Raw genomic sequence first — 20,708 nt, 5'->3', positions numbered from 1 at the left:
ATCCATTCGATAAAACGTGACGACTGATATATGTTCATCTCTGGCATCCATATCTTGATGATTATTGTACAGTTAATTACTTAAAGCGATAACCAATGCGTAGTTTTGGCCCCAGAGCGTAGTTTTCTCAAAGAGACAGTAGCTTTTGGTATTTTTTCACTATATTTGTTTCGTATATCAATTTTTGTCCTACTCAAAAAAAAATTAGTTGAGTTTCAGGCAGTCAACTTAGTCTGTAATGTGTAGACTATATTACTATTATTGAAAAACGAATTCTAGTCCCGGCTTCAATTCAAGTGCCCCGGTGAACTTTTACACGACATGCTGTGTTCAAGCACGGTCCCTCGCAGTTCAAGTGGTCCGGCGGAGTGGTGAGTCTCTGTGTTTCAGAATGATTTGAGAAGCACAAGAACTTGCAATAGACATTAAAACAAAAATTGTGAAATCAATTATCAAAAGGTACAGTTACTAGCCCTTTAACCAATCTAACCTCGCTAAAATATGAGTTGGCAGATACTGTGGAAACTACGATGGTTCTTCGTTTGGACTTTTCAGTGCAAAACGCCTGTCTGCTAAGTCGGTTGAGTGGCTGTCAGTGCCGTTGTTTTCGCGTCGCTGTTTAAACAAATAAATATGATACTCTTTAAATTGTACTTGGTCTGCAGAACTTAAATCCCGTCGAGCTTTCGTTTCGAAAGATTCCAACGTCTGTTCTGGATGATTGTGAACATTCCATCTTCTGTCATTGCGGCGGAAGGCTTTGACCTCTCCGATCTGAATAGTGCCATGCCTGAGCGCTCATCTTTAATTGTATATTGTGCCCACATCCATGGTCAGAAAGAGAGTCACAGACAGTGCCGTCTGAATATTAAAGCTCACGTAACTGTAACTTTATAGTATTACTTCATCACCCATGTTCAGCTTCTCATTTAAAAAGTGCATTTTATCGTTCTTCTTTCAAAATTACATCAAAATGCCCACTTGTTCTTGTAAAAATGCAGCCTGCAAATTATTTTTGTTGACTGACGAATTTCGGTCTGAAGTAGCAGACTACGATTAATTTGTCGTCAGCAACAATCATTTTATTTGCAAGGCCTTGTATTTCGTATTCATGAAGAAGTTGGAGAAGAAGATACACTTTCCGGAACAAAAATGATGATGGTAATATTAAATGTTATGTTTACCACGATTGGAACTAGTTATGGGATAATTGGATGGTGGAGTAATGTCGATCTAATCTGCAAATGTAATCTCATCTACTTTTCTTTTTAAGTTACACATTTGTTTTTATGAGTTATTTGCAATATTGCAACATTCAGCTATAGGGCACCTAACACTTTTGAAAAGTTTGAAAAATATGAAAATCCAATTATCCCAAATTAGTTCCAATCGTATTGACTTTTGTCCTTCAACTTGCAAGGCGATTTCAAAGTCGGATGTAATGGACGCGGGAATATAAGGCAACATTTAAAGTATGGCGGTTTTAGTAAGAACAGGCCCTGACCAAAAATTTGTCGGCATTTTTCGAGTTGTCTTGCTTGTGAGCAGTGAAAATCTCATCAATTTTGAAAATATATCTCAGGCAGTTAAATCAAACAAGGATTCCAAGAGGATAATAAACACTCTGGCTATAAAGTCTGCTTGACTTATTACGTTCTACGGAATGCAACCCTTGTACCCAAGAGAAGTTTCATTGACTGTGTACGTGTGATGTTGCATTAGTTGTGGGCCTTGGGTCTGGTCGTTTTTTTTTGGGGGGGGAGGGGGAGGGAGCGCAATTCAAAAAGCTTACAGATGCAACCAATGCATACAGTACATATATTGTCCGTCATGTGGGAATTGTAACGAAATGTGTCTCACGTTTTTGTACTCTTTTTGTCTGGCTTCATTGCGGCGAGATTTTGCATGCCAGATATCGCATCGCCCCGAAGTCACAAGTTTATCGACACCACTTCTCGCCTGGCATCTCTTTAATCGTACTTTGCTGCCTCTCTGCGGCATTTGGTCTTTCCCCATAACTCTACATGTGTTAAAAGGTCGATTCTTACAGCTTTTATCACACGACTGGAGAGTAGCTTTCCCGTGCCGCCAAAACCGTACTCGGCTCAGTCGTTACTTCGGCGTTTAGTGTTACTTTGATCACATTGTATGACTGCTTTAATATTTATGGGAGCGGGGTCTCTAACCGCTAATTAATTACTATGGCGAGCTAGTTAACTACATCGAAGTTGTCACTTGTGGCTTCAGTGAGTTATGAAAAGCAAAGAATTGTTGTAAATCAAACTTAATGCACATGTGAAAGAGTTCTTCGCTTTGCAGAACAATGGCTTTATACTCTTGATAATACTTTCACTGTCAGTGTTGTTTTCTAAAACAGGTTTTACATTTGTATTCGTCTCCCTATAGTGTGTTGAAGATAACGTATTTGCCTTGTCAGCAATGCGTACCATGAACAATATTATGGTTGTCATGACAATTGATGAAATGCGGTCCGGAGTGAAATCTGGTTTCTAGCAACAACATAACACACAGACACCGACACACAGACACACAGACACCGACACACAGACACACACTCATATACAAGCTGATTGACAAGATGAACACACTGGGGATTGCAGTTATGATTTTCGAAATGGAAATATAAGAAACTGTTTTTTTCCAAACGCAGTAACAACATTGGAAAGCGCCCTAAAGATACTGCTGGATCTTTGCGACAAAATTACAAATCTGTCCTCCCGGTTATGGCGGTCAAATCGACTAAATTTGATTGAATTATAACAATCTTTCTAGTGAGAAATGCTCTTTACATTTACTGATTATATTCCTTCATGGACAGTAACAATTTCTCGCATCCGAGCACTTTTCTACTTTCTGTGATTTTCTGAGCCACAATATTGGGAATTATCGAGAAACAAGACGCAAAGACGTAACGTGCACGTGAACCTTGTTGTTTAATTCTATCGATCACATTCGATCATCCGGTTACTACTGTATCGTAGCAACCACTTCTGTCAAAGAGACGTTTTTTTCTGTACAATTTCCACGATTCAAGAATTAGCGCTTATAAAAAAACTTCAAACCCATTCTTATCTACATCGATATAAACTATCTATATCATGGGTGTTTACAATAAATACCAAAGGCTTTGACGAAGAATATAGGTCATTGTTTCCCCTTCAGAACAATGATGGGACAATATAAACTTTCAGGTATGTTAATGCATGGGCATAGGCATACATACATGTAAAATCAGTTTGAACATACTTTTTCATCAGACCAGGTCAGAAATTCTGAAAATTGCCAAAATATGTTTGGCATTTGATTAAGTTGAAATTTATCATAATATATTACCTAAGTCAGATCACGTGACTATAATCTATTATTTTCCCGCCAAAATTGTATATTGCAAATAACTGAATATTCCAACCGTTAAACATCAAAATTATTTAAAATATTATGACCAATTAATGTAAAATGGGATAGGAACTTGTGTTGGAACGAGTGGCAGATGCAAAATTATTGAATTTGAATAATATTTCTTTACAAAAAAAAAACAAATACAATATTTTTGACGTTTTACATGAATATTTTGAATCTCAGAAAGAAGTATAGATAGAGTTTCATGATTGCCATGTATTTTTGAAAGAATATGATAGATGTTGTTTCCAAAAGTGCAGAGAAAATCAAGAAAATTTAACGGGTTACGGTTGGAATATTAAAATTAATAAAGACATAAATTTTGGCGGGAAAATATCAGATTTGGTCACGTGACTCAACTCGTCAAGATTTAGGCAGACATTAATTTTAAAGAATTTAATAATTCCAATAATTAGGCCAAATATCAATCAAATCGCGTGGTTTTTAAAGATAACTGATCATTTTCTTACTTTTGGGCCTGATGGGTACAAACACCCATGCATTAACTTACTTGAGCTTGATAAAAGCTACAAATACACTACACCCTGTCTGAAAATAGCAATGTTTTATGTGAAACTATGATTCAATTATGAACCGAGGATACCTTGTGATCGTGACGTATCGAGTTAATTCATTACTGCAGTTGTGATTGGTTTGCTGTATCACCATGGTAACGTCTGAAAACGCATAAAAACAAATGATGGCACCACAGAAATACAGTCATTTTCATCGGAAATGTACAATTAAAAAAAATTATAATAATCAAGGAGTTTTTCGATCCGATTTGATCTTTAAGGCTAAATGATTTTAAATATTGCCGTTCAAATGCCCTTGGTCTTATGACAGTATACACCGGTAAGCAAGAGCCTCGCAGTCTCACTGTATGAAAAAAAAAGAAACTTCTCTTTGTTTTGTTATCATTGTTTATAGACAGTAAGTTTGAAATAATCATTCTAGAGTTCATGTTACATAATGTTTCATTGGTAGAAGTTGCATCCTACGCAGAAATATGGTGGGAACTGCTTGGAGACATAGCCAAGCGTTCGACGCCCTGCATCTCTGAATCTACGTATTCACTTGTACCTTTCAAAGGATGCCGCCTGAAATGGCGTTAAGCGTCGGACTGGGCGTGTTGAAAAGAGTCCATATGAGAACTTGCACTCTATCGCCAACAAGTTACCTCCGAAACGTAATCGGACCGATACGACTCTCTTCACGGCACTGGAACTTCGGAACATCAAGTCCACTTGAACAGTAGTTGTGTAGATATGACCCCTACACATACGTAATCTTTGTCCTGATAAGTGCGATCATGTCGGATCGGTGTCCTCCAAACACGACTTCTGTGACACTACCATGTCCATAGAGAGATGCCAAAATCTTGAAGTCTGCTATTGTTTCCTTGTAGTGCTTTCGCGATTTACTTTCACAAAATTCACCATTCGCTCACACCTGGCGTACAAGACTTCGTGAAGTAACCACAGACACTACGTCATTCATAGAAATGCACAGCACATAATTTTGTCATTACAACTATATCTTGAGGTAGCTCGCTTCAATAATAGGGATTTTACCCCGCAAGATGTTCAGTTCAAAAGGGAGATACTTTTTTGTTTCACAAAAATTTCAAAATGAGTGCTTAGATCAGCTTGATTTGTATACCCTGTCGTTGTTAACAGGAGCGAATCTGTTTCACAAAAATTTCAAAGTGAGTGTTAAGATCAACTCGATTTTTATACCCTGTTGAGAAATTTTTGGAAAGTATACAAGTTTTGGCAGGTCAGTTGCATACGTGCAATTCTTCGTCTCTTACGCAAGTTTCACACGTGACCACGCAGCACCAATGGAATCTGCAATTGCAACTCTCGGTGACCCTTCGTTCCATCGTCTGATAGCCTCGTCCGCAGCACATACGTGAACAGCTATCGCTGTTTCTGCTAGTCTTGTTACAATATCGTCCGTGGGTACCAACAGAGTGGTACTTTTTGCTAGGCTCGCACCAGTCAGGTGACGGGTCAAGAAACACTAACTCTTCCTGCGGGAGCCGAACTTTCTTCTGTTTCTGGCGCGCGTGGGGGCGCAAACGTTTCTTCTTGCGCGCGTACTTGACGCGGATAGCTTGATAGTACTTGTCCATCAACACGTCTCCAAGCACGCGAAATTTTGACATTGTTCTCCAACAAATTTTTGATGAGCAGGAACCAGAGACACCGTGACACTTGCACTTGGTGTACATGTTATTTTTTATGACCTGAAAATGACACACAAAAAGAGAATTATTTGTGCATGGACTACAACTCAAGTTTGAAATCTGAAGGGTAGGACTTCAGTGTGAACCGATCGCCATCTGTCGACGTCTATCTATTTGCAAAATTTTCAGGTTTCTCCCACGGAAGTAATGGGCTTGATGCAAAGAGCAAAGCAGTGTTAACAAAAATAAATTCAAATAAAGTAATAATGCCCGTTACTCGAGTATATTTTACTACAGCAACTCACTTGGAGTATTGAACTTTAAGTTTATTATGTATTTCTACAGACGACATGATAGCTATTGACAGACAGATACCTACCTGTCTAAAACAATATACCATTGCATACAAATGATATTTTTGCACGAACATTAATAAAATACGTGAGTATAAAATCATTTTTCAAACAACTAAACTTTTGTCTTCTCCTAAGCAATACCTTTTCGAGGACTCAGATAGACACTATCCATGTATGGCCTTTAAGGTTTCTCTGAGTCATCAACGACGAAACATTACATATTATACATGTTACTGTGTGCGCCAGGCCAGATATCGCGTTACAAAGTCGTTTTGAATTGCTACCTACAAAAAGCGGGATATCCCCACGGTCCAGGAATCCACTGTGATGGCAACGTACCAGGTTTCCGGCGCCTGGGAATATTCACCGTGCCCGATAATAGTCCAGTGTCTAGAGAATTGTTTCACGCTTCTCGAGCAACTTCTAAAGCCACTGGAATTCCTATAGATGGTTTATAGATGTAATATACTGCGTGTGAGATCTGACTTTCTCAACAACTCAACTTAGGCGATGAATCTCTCTCAAGAATGCAACTCGATAATATCGTTGTGGATAGAGATAACCGGCTCTTAGGAGAGTCTTGCTTCGATACTCTGATTCCTGATTCAAAAATATCACTGAACAATTTACACCTTCATTTCAGATGCAAATTATGCCAATATTCAAAGAAATTATATCATACTCATATCTTTAGGAAACAAGTTATCTAGACAGTGCTATTCAAGTAAAAGTAAGATTATTGTGAAAACTGACCCTTGGCTGGCTGTCCAAGAAACCTTTTGGAAATACCAAAAGTCGTTGCCTGTGGGCAATTAATGTCGTCAACATCGTTTATATGCGGGGGGGGGGGGTTAATTAAATCGACTGGCCTCTTCCAGCATGCTTGCTTGAAAAAATGGCCGGCAACAGTTACCTTAGCCATTGTCCAGATTAAGGTAGAACGCGCCTCGGAGACAGATAGTCGGACTCTCAAATTTCCACAATTTTTTTTAACTGCCACTTGTGGGGGCTCATTTTAATGCTCTTTGAGAAAGAAAAACTTTCACTGGCTTAGTTTTTCGAAAATCCAAAATTTTATTTTTTCCAGAGTTAACACAGGAATGGCGGCCATTTTGAATTTCAAATATCTTAAAATGTTTGGTAATTTGTTTCGCTAGTTCCAAACTTTGCACGGTGACCCCCAATTTTTATTGTTGATTTGGTATAAAATGGTTGAAAGTTTCATTTGGGAAAGTTTAAGCAAAAGTTTGAGTCTTTCACTTTTGAGGCGCATACTACCTTAAGGTTTTGTTAGAGCGAACGTAGCATGGCGGGGACTGCTTGGAGACAGACGTAGTATGCTCTAGTAGAAAGCTACAAGTCGTGGCATAAAGTACCACGAGAATATACGTGACAATTATTATATAATCATTCACCGACATTACTAAAATTTGCCTTTGATTTTAATAAGATATTTCATTTTTCTATTGACATAAAATCCCAACGACAAACCAGCGACTTTGTGCCAATGTAAAATAGAGCTGGATCGCATAAACTGGTCAAGCATTTTTGAACTACTGCCATTTCCACTTCCAGTAACCTTTCTTCCTAAAGGGTAAATAGTTGTTTGATCATCACGAAATATTAACTTAGGCCAGCATGATGCTCGGATCAAACTTGATTCCTGGTTAGACCCCTACCAAACGTTTTGCAATCTACACTCAAGACCCTGCTGTTTATTCTCAAACATGTCAAATCAAACCAAGGTTGCGCATAACTTCGACGCTGACTGGCAGACTGTGATAAAATAGATTGTTACTTTGATGACTGTGAGCACCAGACTAGATTAGGCCAATACTCAATACATAAATGGCACTTCCTGTAAGAATTCAATACATCTCATACTTTCCAAAGACCAAACCAGGTGTACGCCATTCCTCAAGAGATGTGAAATTTGAAAGCGTCGGCAAACTTGTTGGGCCCGACGGTGCAAAATCCAGTCCCTTTTCAAGCAGAAGCGGTTTTGATGTATACTAACTTGGAACCAAATTTCCATGCGTACTAATGTCCAGCGGTTTTGTAAATCTGAACTTATTAAGGGGGTGGTAAGCGTTCTCGGCCACTCGATCACTTCAATCGGTGTCACGGTAAAGGAACATCCATTAATAAGATTGAAGTGTCAATAGGACTATAAACTCGAAAAGTTTCGACAAAAATAGAAACAAACGAACAAATGAAATCGATACAAAACTGGCAATTTCACCTTACGGTTGCAGGCAATTGTTGTTACACGTTTATGCTTTTTCAAGTTTGATGCTGTCCCATAACACCCTGAAAGGCAGGTCGGTTGAATAGATTTTTACCTGGCTGCTGATGGGGACATACGTAGCAAAAATCTGAACATCATATTTCCTTCTAACACTTTTCGTATTGCCAAAGTTACAAAGAGCAAATGTTCTTTAGCACACGCAGTCCAGTATATAGGGCGGTAAGCTTACCCATGATTTTGCTCAAAGTTACATTTCAAAGGCATTGGTCACAGGGGCTTTTGAGGCACGTGCACAGCTTTAAACTCGGCGACGGCCACACTGCTTGTAAAACGCCTTTACCTTGATAAAATAAATAAAGTATAAATTATTCAGAAATTTGAAAACAAAACCAATAATTTATCGTAAGTCTTCCTCCCCTTTAATATCAAATTGCCTGTGTACTTCCAAGTTTAAAGCCATGTCCATTTTAGCTATTATCTGTGTTTCCTGTACTTAAGGTTACAATGACGAGGCCTTTTTAGTGACGTCACGTCAACTTGTTGGTGTAGAGTAACGGTTCTTACACCTTCAGCCTCGAGGCGCTCCAGCTGTTCAGCGAGACTGCCATGGGGAAACGAGTAAGTATTTTCTTTGTTCCAGCAATAAGAGCCTCTAGATGAACAGCTCGACCACTGGGACCTTGAAGTTGTGAGTTCTCAGCATATAAAACAGCAGACTTCCGTAGGATATGTTTGGGTGATTCGGTTTTACGAGCGGTCGATAGGGGAATGTTTGAGTCTCAAACAATACTAGAGTCTAGAAAAGCGAAAACAAGTTCTGAGAGGGGTCCGTAAATCACCCTTCAGCACACCCGACTTAATCATGGCCGATGCTCGATGTACCATAAAAGGGTGCACATCAAACCGATGTCAATGACGTGTTTGTGTCACTGACCCTATCTTGCAAGTGACCCATCACAGAACCGAGAAGGATTCTGACATGAACAACTAAGGGTTTGTATTGTACTGGGCATGTTTCATGAATATAACTGACACATGTCTAAGAAATTTGTCTTGTTTGTTGTATAAATATTAAGCTAAAATACAAAACCCGTACACTTATCTTCATTTTGTTGGAAATTATCAAAGTTTTTTTTTTCCAGAGTGCGCAAAGCTTCGAATTCCAGACAAGAAGTGTAGGGGGTCTAATTGGCTGGATCAAAGGTTATGACGATCAAACACGTGATTAAATGCAGGTGTGGTGTGTATTTACACACAGTACACATCAACTTAGCACACACAAAACTGCGGATCCGACGTTCTTGTTGTAACAAAAATGGTAATGTCATTTTTGTCACCGAGGGGGGAAGGCTCCACCACCACGTTGGGCTGTCTCTGGAGCCGTTGAGCCCGGGCGTTGAGCACAAAGCAAGAAAAATGTGATTTGAAATAAATTGATGGGATGAACAATGACACTTACAAGTATGCGGCAGCGCGCAGGGGTATCACAGCTATCATATCTTGTCAGCTTCTTTTTTTAACACGATAAAACGGTTGTAAAATTCCAAAAGTTCCCGAGGGGCGCTATAATTCGTGTTGGCTGCTCAGCAGATCGTTTCTCTGACCTTTGACACGGGCAGTAAACCCGCTGATCGGGCCAATACTCCGTGCTAAGTGACTCCAAATCGCGAAGGGAAGTTTCAGTGAAAATTCTCAATGTAGGAGAAATAAAGTTACAGACTTCAGACACATTATGGAGCCGATGCAAATATTCAGATTTGATTAAACACCACGTACCATTCTTTAAAAAAGTGAGAGTCTGATTGATTAATCTGCTTCAACGATACAGTATACAAAGATCGAGAAACTGGATAGCTACGTCTGCAATATCTCAAATATATATTTCAATTGACCACAAATCCCCGTCGTTACGAGTTGGACACCGATATCACACCAACTCAAATCACAGTGGCCGGTTCATGATATACATACATTCTCGCTGGAGAACTCGATCCACTTCGTAATTTTCAAATCATGAAAACATCGATAGGGGTTAAGACTATTAATAAAGGTAATAATTCAAACAGGAATTCAACCTTGAACTGGCGCTGGGTGAGACGGAACGAAAGATTTGAATGATAATCCGCGAGATGGGAACGAAAAACTTGAGAGTTTCGACTGACCAGACCATAAAAAGAACGGATGGTAGACCCCCGAGCTACAGAGGAATGTAATCACACGTCCGGCGACATAGTGCGGATTCCAAGGAGCGAGATTTACGGTTCCCCGGGCGAGATTTACAGTTCTGAGTCAAGTTTGATTTAGAAGTTGTTTGTATGGGTTTTGCTTCCTTCATGCGCAAAGTCACTTGTGACAGTCTTGCGGTTGCAATTTTCCGAGGCTGTTTTGAGATGTCACGGGTCACTGCCATGTGCTGCATATGGTGGCACTATGTCCTGATAATCGCACTTCAATGGCGAGTGTACACCAAAGAGAAACAGAAATAAAAAACACTGACAAATGCTTCGTTGCCATTTGGAAAAATAATGCACTATAGAAGGGAAGATTGGGAAACACAATTTCACAGCCTTTGATACAATCGTGCATGCACGAATTAACCTACTGATTTGGCCTGATATATTACTTGTCGCTCTAGCACACAAAAATTCTTCCTTCATAAATTAACGTCGTAAAATTCTTAGACACGAAACTCCTGCAATATATCCCATCTTTACAGATTACATTTCAAGAAGATATGGGTTTATGACCCAGGTCTTTGTCCACCTTGCCCCCGAGAACACCCTCTTTCAGCCTTCGATTCGGTCAAACTACGTCGGGTCAAAGATATGAAAAAAGTATTCGACTCGATTTGTACTACAGAACATCATTATGATGTTTGCATGCTGTAAGCCATCACCGTTGGGTCAACAAATACACTAAGGAAACATTCATTTGTCTACATGTTGCAAGTTTTGCGATAAAAAACAATATATCTTTGCTGATTGAGGAGATTAACATATTGGCAAATAGTTTTGTACATCCCTGTTTGATCTCTCTGCAAAACACATCCTAGCCTATCCGCAACTGTGTTTATACTGTGTTATCACTAGATAACGGGGATGTTGCGTGATACTTCGCATTTACTTGTAATTTCTACTTCCTACGCCCACACCGTTTCTTTGTTGGCCCAACAATACAGCAATTCATACACAAATGACCGCATAAATGACACTGCGGTTGACGTCAAATCAAATATTGTGTGCTCTCTTGCTTGCTGACTCGCCCATATCGCCGCAATCAAGTTGTGCGTTCTTCTGTCTCACAGACTCCAATTAGAGTATGTACACAGACATTTTCGCTTGGGCGGAGGGTAATAGATGTGACTGACTTGTACAGCGATGTTTGCGGTAATGCGATGCTATCTTCAGCAATGTTGGACGGGCTACATATATCCTAGCAACGGGCGCTTCGTCCCTAGGGCCAAAAAGGGTATATAAACAGGGGCTTTAACACAATAGTACTATAGCTACGCACCCGATACCCAGAACGCCTGTGGGGTATCAATGACTGCTTTGTGAAATTAAAGTACATCTACTTAAAGACAGGTGATATGGGGAGAAGGGACCCTCCGTGTCAATTGTAGGGTTAACATTTATTATAGATTATGCTGCAACCGACGCGATTTGAACTAATTTGGGAAAATAGAATCTTTTAATTGTTCAAATTTATCAAAAGTGTTAGGAGTTTTATAGCTGAAAGTTGCAATATTACAAATTACCCAAAAAAACAAGTGATTGCAAAAAATAGAAAAGTAGATGAGCTTAAATTTTCTGATCAAACCAAGTTTAACATTACGACAATACCCTATTCTCCCAAGTTAGTTCCAATCGTGTCGGTTGCAGCATAATCTATAATAAATTAAAATCACATTTGCTAACCGTTTGGCAGAGTGGAAGTCAGGCATTAAAATCTGCATTGTCTACCTACGGCCTGTATGGGTTATTTGTGTCCTTAAAGTACTTTCGATTGACGATTATACAGTCTTACATGACAATGAGGTTGTAATTTTGCTTCAAAACTTGAGATTGGAACACCCTGCATAATACTGGATTTAAAAATATTGCATCCGACAAGATTGTTTTGCAACTAAACGATGATTTTTTTTTAATTGCTGGCATTTGGAAAAGTTCAGAAACAATATAAAACTTTGGTTGTCGAATTCCTGATGGTTATGGTTTTGACATTGATATTCAAAGTGTAACTCCTTTAATTATTTGCTGTGAACCTACTGTGTTATTAAAATCAAATATGGACTTACATCAAATTTAATGTTGTCAGAATTCGAAACCTGGGAGCCTAATGTTAGGTAGTTGTACAACCATAGCTCAGGGACAAAGTGGTTTTTATTTCATTTCAGGCATCAATGATATCGATCGATATATTGAAACTTGTTGGACAAATGGTTTTAAAATATATCTTCAAACGCACTTACAAACAGAGCAGGCAAATAGGGCGACAGCATAATTTCTGGCATCTACAGGCAAAGTATGGAATCTTGTCCGAATAACAGTTTATTTAACAGGAGTGTGGATCTGAACAGAGAGCTCCCAGCAAATGTTGAATAGAAGTGCAAAAAGATGATAAGTCGGGATTCTTTTCTATACAGGAAATATATAAATAAATATAGTACTTGACAAGAATAACGTTTTCATTACAGACTATGGTTTTCTGTAATGTTGACTCTGTGCCGAAGTTGCGAAACAATTCTTTGTTTCATACGGTTCAATGTTGAGGTTGTTTGCGCACAAACGTGGAAATAGATTTGTCCCAAGTCCGTGGGCTTATTAATATCATAATAGAGTAAACTCAAGGAATAAACTTCAGCAGACTGTCGCTTTAGTGGTGAGGTGATCGAGGAATCAATGCAATACTCTTCAGAAGACTGTCGCGTATATGTGAAGTCAACACGAAACCCAGTGACTATCGCTTACGTTCGAGAAATGGCCAAGCGACTAGTGGGCCAGTCTAACATGTAGTGCCATCACTGGTGAGGTAATTATTCGTTTGATTGTTTGATAATTGCATTTAATTATAATATTTTATTCTGATTTAAATATAAAAAATCTAAAAAAGATACCAAAAACACAAAATCGTGCAAAATGTATAGTATTGGATGATGATTATAGCCAAACCAACGATCCACGAATGATATACATCTAGATTTCTCCATTTTCTGTGTGCAGAATTGATTTGTACGAAAACCTCTAAGTTCTCTGACCTTTGTTTGAATTCCCCTCGATTCCTCAAGTATTGGCATGAAATTACGTGCACTGCTCCATTTCAACATGTCTGATTCTCACAACTTGACAGGCACGGCGTTCTGAAAAACCCTAGTCTGACGAATTATAACTTCATATAACCACACTGTAAAAATAGCGGACGCTAGACGCGTCTTTACGCGTTCAAAATGTACGTGTCGGTGTTCAAATTTGAACGGCTAGTGTTCATATTGTTAACAATGGTGTTCTTAACCTGAACACGTAGTGTTAACAACCATCTCCTTCAAGTGTTCAAAAACTCAGCATCACAGAAATTTTACAATACTGTAAAACAATTAACAATCTTTTGGGGTTTTTTTACTTTACAATGGCTATATTAAATTTACTACAGCCTCGCTGTCTGCAAACGTACACGGATTTAGGTGTGACGAATTTCCCACTATGTGCAAAATATTTCCGGTCTACAATTGCTGAAAGCATGATTTTTCTAAAAAAGGAAGTATACAAAATAATTTTATACGTTTATTACATGTTGAAATTTTGAAAATTTGAAAAGAAAATCAGAAAATCATCATGAACGTTTTAATTTTAACATCGGCGTGCAAGAGGCGTTCTATTTCTAAACACTTGGTGTTCAAGTTTGGTGCTTTTTCCTATCCCATGATGCATCAAAACGGAAGTTGCGACATTTTTCTTGTAAGCGCACCTGAAGTCGTGATCGTGCGGAAGCAAGACCAGAAAGGGTAAGTTTTCTCTCCAAAATAGTAAAAGGTATTAGATTTTGAAGCATCTATATTAATATCCTTCGAATTAATCGTATTATACTTTGAAATAGCTTAACTACGTGAAGAAACCTTTTTTCTTTTAGTGGCTGGTATACCAACAAGAAGCTGTGAATACGCAGTGGGAATTTGGCCATGGCCTATCGATCGATCTCACTCGGGTCAAGGGTCATTGCAACACAATTGTAGCGATACCCTTGACCTGAGCGCGATCGATACGCCTTGCATAGTATCGCTGCGTAATCACAGCTAACACATGTCTTTTAGTAGAGACAATCGCATGTAAAAAATCAATTAAACATTGTCGAGTATACAATGTATTGTTTCAGCATAGGAGAGATTGGCTTTTTTATTTTAATCAGTTAATGACAAGAAGAAGCCAATATTTTGTACCAGTATTGAAAAGAGGCACTGTATATAAAAGTCTCCCCTATTCCTTAACCTAATCAGCTCCTTGTCTTTCATTTAAAGTCTCATCTCGCCATATTACCTATTGTTGCTATTTTTCAGGATGTAAAAAGTTGGATATAACTGAAAATCGAAGAGTTGTTACAGAAGCTGGTGGTACGTACAGATAATGAAGAAGATGAGTATACAGGTAGCTGTCTGGAAACAAGCTTGAGAACCTCATTTCATCTCTAATGTAGATTTAAACTTCCGAGGGTCAGTAACTGAATTTTGATAAGTTTCTGTATTTTCTTCTGAATTAATCTAAGCTTTGGTAGCATGCTATGATCAACTAAATGTTGCCGGAGAATAAGTTTCATAGACGAGTAGTCTCCTTATCAGATGCAAGGGTGGAATGAAAAATAAGAGCTGAAAGCGACGGAAAATTCAGAGTAAAATGTCCACTCTGAATTACTGAATTTTCTGAATTTTCACTCTGAATTTTCTGTCACTTTCTGCTTCAATTTTTCATTCCCCCTTGCATCTGATAAAGGAGACTTCACGTCTTTGGAAGCTCATGCCCTTCTAACATTTAGTTGATCATAGCATGCTACCAAACCTAAGAGAATTTTGTATTGTAGATCAACACGTCTCTTGTTCTAAGCGAGTGGTTTTTAGCTTTGCCGTCAGCTAAATAGGTGGATGTGTAGCATTGCCCTCAAATTTGTACATCCCAAGGTTTTTCTTCAAAACAGCCTGTACGAATCCTTTAATATTTGGATTACAGGTCCCCAGGGATTACCCTAATCACATGCATATGTTCAAATTATGATGAACTATGCAAATTTATATTTTTGAGGCTAATTTCGCTAATTTTGGCAAAAATCTTCTTCTTTTTTACTGACGTCTTCAATATTGTGGTAAACATGTCCCTAAGAATGACCCTAGTCAAATTTGTGCTAGTTGTGATGAAATATTCAAATTTTTATATTTCATGGCAATTTTCGTCATATTTGGTCAAAAGATCTTTAAAAATCTTCTTCAAAACTGCTAATTGAACAGCTTTGATATTTAGGACATAGATCTCTACTGATAGCCTTTTTCAGATTGTTCAAATTATGCAGAAATTTGGAACTTTGTATTTATAAGAAATTAAAGACATTTCAGACATTTTTAAGATATGAGGGATTACCAGAATGTGATATATATACGTTATGATGAGATCTACTTTTTTTTATTTTAAGGGTGATTTTTACAATTTTTGGTAAAACATTTGTATAAAAATTAATAGCAAGGTACACAAGAATTTGAAAGGTCTTTACCAATATGGTTTTAATTTTTGAGTAGATTTTTGAAATGTCACCGATTTATTTCATTGTTTATGTAAAGATATTACAAACAAACAAACCTTTTTGTTTATGAAGGACTTTGTTGGACAAGGAAATAGGTTTTACCCTGCCAAGGACCAATTTTCCCCACTTTCTGCATGTTGTACCTTACTGTGACACTTTGTTAACTTGACATGTTGTGTTTACTTTAATGTGGACAACTATATACCATGTGCACTAGAGAAGCCTTGACTAACTCTTTTCTCTTCAAAATTTACAATTGTCTATACAAGAGGAAATGTCTCCCCTTAAGAAACCATCTTACAACAATGAAGTATGCATTCCATACATATATGTATTTTCAACACAATAAGTAAGCCAAATTTTGAGCTTTTTCAGATGATTTTTTGTACATTTTAAACAAGTATGAACCTTAAAACGTAATCCACAATATTTAAGTAAAACCTGTTTTGTCATTACTTTGTTCATATTTCTTAAAACGATCTACAGTGTTCATGGGGATTTTTATTGCTTATGTTTTTGATAGGAGGGTGTTAACACCGTTGGTATGTTCCTCTGACAAACTTTACATACAAATTGGCAATGTTTATTTGCCCAAATTACAGTAAATTATTGTATATTACTCTAGAAATGCTTTGTGTATTTTTAGAATAAAATAATTTTACTGAATTTTAGTGGTCTGTAATGTTATTTCAAGGCTTGAACACCCCCTGAACGCCCAAAATTAAAGGTGTTCAACAAGCGCGCATTATGTGTTCTAGCCTTTAACACACTTATCGTTGAACGGCGTCCATGCGTTCAAAAAGTGTTACAGCCCTTTGAACGCGTAAATGCGTTCAATTTTTTGAACACATTTCATGTGCAACGTGTGTTCAGATATGGAACACCATGGTGTTCAATGTAATGTCTGATGAACACGTAGCGTTCAAAATCTGCACACGTGTGTTAAAAATTGAACGTTGGTTGAACACGTAGTGTTAAATTTCTGAACGTCTAGACGCGTTCAAAAAGTGTTACAAAAAGGCGTTTAATTGGTGTTCTATCCTTGAACACTTAACTTTACAGTGCAGCGTGCTCTCTTAACAGATCGACATGCCACCGTCTCAAGGAAGTTCTCTATGACACGAGAAAAATATTACATTGAACAGGCATTGGCATAGGGCTTACTCAAAGAAATCTCCAGAAATTCATAAATCCACCAAAAGGAATTCAGAAACATCATTAGCTAGATAAAGGTCACATATGACACACCCAATTATATTAAGGAAAGTATCATAAATTTTGATATCGATCAAATCTTAAACTTTGATATAAAACATATTGATTGGAATAATCTCTTCTAATCAACACTACGTGCATCTGTGGAAGTCGTTATAGGCTTACGGAGTCGAACAGAGTACAAGCAATATGCTGACAAAAATATAACTTTTATTGGTTTTCTCCGAGTCATTAAATCACCCCTTCAAATGAAAGAGGCCTATTTACAAAGTTGCCAATGGATCGTAAGAAGCACTGATACTCCTAGTCAGCGATTGTACATGTAGCGTTTCCTTATTTTAGCACACAGCCATATTTCCTTGTCCAGCATTTTCCAAGATATTGACTTACCTAACACTAAACACGTGGGCAACTCGATCCTGAAAAGTCATAATAAATTGACTTTGTCAAGTTATTGTGTGTATTCTTACTAAATGAGTTAGTTACTTGATTACTTTCTTACATAGTTAATTTATTGTATATCTACTCATTATTTTTTTCTAAAGGTTCACGATACATTTGCAATTGGCTTTTCATTTATTCTTGTGCTCCTGGCTACACAAGCATATATATATATATATATATATATATATATATATATATATATATATATATATATATATATATATATATATATATATATATATATATATATATATATATATATATATATATATATATATATATATATATATATATATATATATATATATATACTGGCTACAAAACGTTGACATATATACATATACACACACACATATACGCACGCATACTGTGTGTTCGGATTGAAGGCGATTAATTGAAGTCTGTGGGAACGTCTGTCGACTTGAACGAATAAAATGCTCAATTCACTGTTGGATGTTCAAATGCAACATTGACTAGTGTTGTGTTCAAGCAATACAAGCAAGTTGATTGATGTTCAAGTATTTCAACACAAACCCAACAAGAATGGACAAAAACAAGAAAATTGCAATATATCTGTTGTTGATTTAGCGTGTTACATTACCAGCCGCCCCCGCTGGATTAACTTTGCCCTAGTGTCATTCACAACATATGGTTTACAACTTCCAAACAATTAGTGAAGCAATGCTTTACCCAATACACGTGTGCCAGAACATACGTGCATTTTTGTACGATGAGGACAGTGTTTTTACCCGTTTCAGAATACCAAACGCAAAGACCTGAGTCATCATCATGCACCAGATACACGGCATGTCCGTTGAGATACAAAAAATCTGCATACACGCTCGGGTTAACGAACGATTCTAGCCGGCTGACGCGACAGTCTCTGTAACGGGAGAGAACTCCGCTACGCCTGACTAATTGCCGGGTTTCAATATTTATGTATGCCCAAGTTTTGCAAACACTTAGGGGGATTGGAACAGTCAAAGCTAACACAAAAATGCAGGCAAAATAAAATAATATAAACTCAAAAATGCGAATTAAACCTGATTGACTGTGTGTTGTCACGGTATACTTATGTATTATTTATAGCATACGACACGAGTTCAGTCCGTGGAAAATCAAGTGATACTGGATGGGCAGGCTTTCCATACGATTACGCGTACCCTGGCTCTGATACGGGGACAGTGGCTGTATCTTACAGATTGACAATATTTGTGTTCCATGTTTTACCAACACTTTCCACTTTAGTTTCTTTAAATCATGTTGAAAAGCCCATTATTCCTGTTGGTCAGCAAAGCCTGTACATGTCTCCAGTGATTTGTTTTGTTGTCAGAAGTATTTTACTTACTGATGCATGTGCTTACCAACACTGAAGAAGTTTAATTTCAAATAAAAGAGTATTTTTCACCGTGATTCAAGAGGTATGCTACACTTCTCAAAACATCCGGAGAAAATCAGATGAGAAACTGGTGCTGCTTGCTCAGCATAGAAGCTTTAGGAGCATTGAAGTACGGTTTTCAGAATTTTGCACGTATTGAACCAGATCCAGGAGGAGGATAAACAGGGCGCAGGGTAAACATAGCACCTACACATACGACCCGGTTCATCTTTTCCCCTTAACCCAAACTCCGCTAATAAATAGTTGCGTATAACGGTGTCCCAGGAGGCCGCCATCACCCGCGACGGCGCCCTCTCGTGGAGGACAATGCTCACCTGTCTGCCGGCTTCTTTATTGTGGCTGTTCATGAGACTGAAACCATCATCGAGCCCTTCAACTTCGCTCATGAAGTCGGTCGTGAAATAGTTTCCGTAGCGCACATTATCGTTGCATCCGTCCCAGTTCCACTGACTCTCGTCCGGCGTCGGTCGGTACTTGGTGTCGCAGCCACACACTTCCTGTAGCTCGCCCTCTCCACATGCCCTCGTTACACTGTAGGCTACACCAGCCGACATAACGGCGTGGAGGAAAGCCGTTTCCGCGCTCTCTAGGTGAATTGATGGGGGAGAAAAATTAGTTACACATGCACTGCACTAGCTGCAGAGAGAGATAGATATTGTATGTGCATGTCAGTTATAAAGTCAGACGGAAGACTGTATTTCTAGTGATGGCAGACAATGTAGTGTCTGTCGGTCTCCGTCAAACTGTGATCTGAGATAGCTTATCTTGTTTATGGATGTGTGGCGACACACCTGTTACAATGTCGTCATACATGTGTATCTGTTATGTTTGTGTCCCATACTACATCCTATCTCATTTGAAAGTTTGTCTGCCTTTTTCTTTTTTCCGTCCATCTATAGACTGTCAGATCCTCTTTACAGATGCGTCGCTGTGTGTGTTACCTCTCTCTTTCCTGGTCTGTCGTGTTAGTGTAACACTGTATCTGTTTGTCTTTTTATATATCAGCTGATCTATCTATGCATCTCTGTATAGATCTATCTCTCTATTGGTCTGTCTGTGCTTCTTTCCGATATTCTCTGTCTACAATGGCCATCTTTATTTCTCAATTGCACAGTCGCTGAAAACGCGCCAGAACTGCTTCAAAAATCTTAACAGTCAATATGTCTTCGTAAACATATTACAACAGTCTCTCAAATGCACGATCTAAGAACACGACAAAAATGTCCATATATATCACAGAAAACATTTCAACATTTAACATTGGTTCCATGGGAGCTAGAGTTTCTATACAAACTGAAAAGATTTAGTGTTATTGCGCATTACGGGTATTCTACGGCAGCGTGTGCAGTGGACTTTCACAGTGAGGACTGGATGTTTATATTTACACACTACATCTGACAAGAAACGGAGTATAAATGTATACATACACAACCCAACACCACTGATCCGACTGATTTGTCTTTACAAATTCAGCTGTAGAGTAAACACGAATTTCACGGCTGCCATTTCTTGGGAACCTGGTTACATGGTCGTTCTCGTTGGGAAATTTAGGGCACATGCTCCAGTGTTGTGTTAGACTTTGACATAAAACTATGTCTTAAAACACTTTTGCGTTAGTTATTTATTTATTTGTTTGTATTGATTTACCCGAATAAG

At 38.2% G+C, this 20,708-nt stretch overlaps 1 protein-coding gene across 2 annotated transcripts in view; it reads right to left on the bottom strand.

Moving 5' to 3' along the window:
• Nucleotides 1-2,930: 2,930 nt before the first annotated feature.
• The window catches only part of LOC139121162 (protein Wnt-7b-like), a 31,911-nt gene continuing 14,133 nt past the window's right edge, over nt 2,931-20,708 (bottom strand). The window contains exons 3-4 of one of the 2 annotated variants that reach the window (XM_070685838.1): nt 19,367-19,638; nt 2,931-5,671 (exon numbers count right to left, since the gene is read on the bottom strand). In XM_070685838.1, coding sequence (XP_070541939.1) covers nt 5,201-5,671; nt 19,367-19,638 — 743 coding nt within the window. In that variant the 3' untranslated portion in view covers nt 2,931-5,200. Of the gene's footprint in view, nt 5,672-8,357; nt 8,556-19,366; nt 19,639-20,708 lie in introns of those variants that run through there. The other variant, XM_070685839.1, reaches the window with a different exon arrangement.

The sequence above is a fragment of the Ptychodera flava genome, chromosome 21 (genome assembly GCF_041260155.1).
Source record: "Ptychodera flava strain L36383 chromosome 21, AS_Pfla_20210202, whole genome shotgun sequence".
NCBI classification, from domain to species: domain Eukaryota; kingdom Metazoa; phylum Hemichordata; class Enteropneusta; family Ptychoderidae; genus Ptychodera; species Ptychodera flava.
The sequence above is the reverse complement of the archived record's forward strand: the minus strand, read 5'-3'. Positions and strand labels throughout refer to the sequence as shown.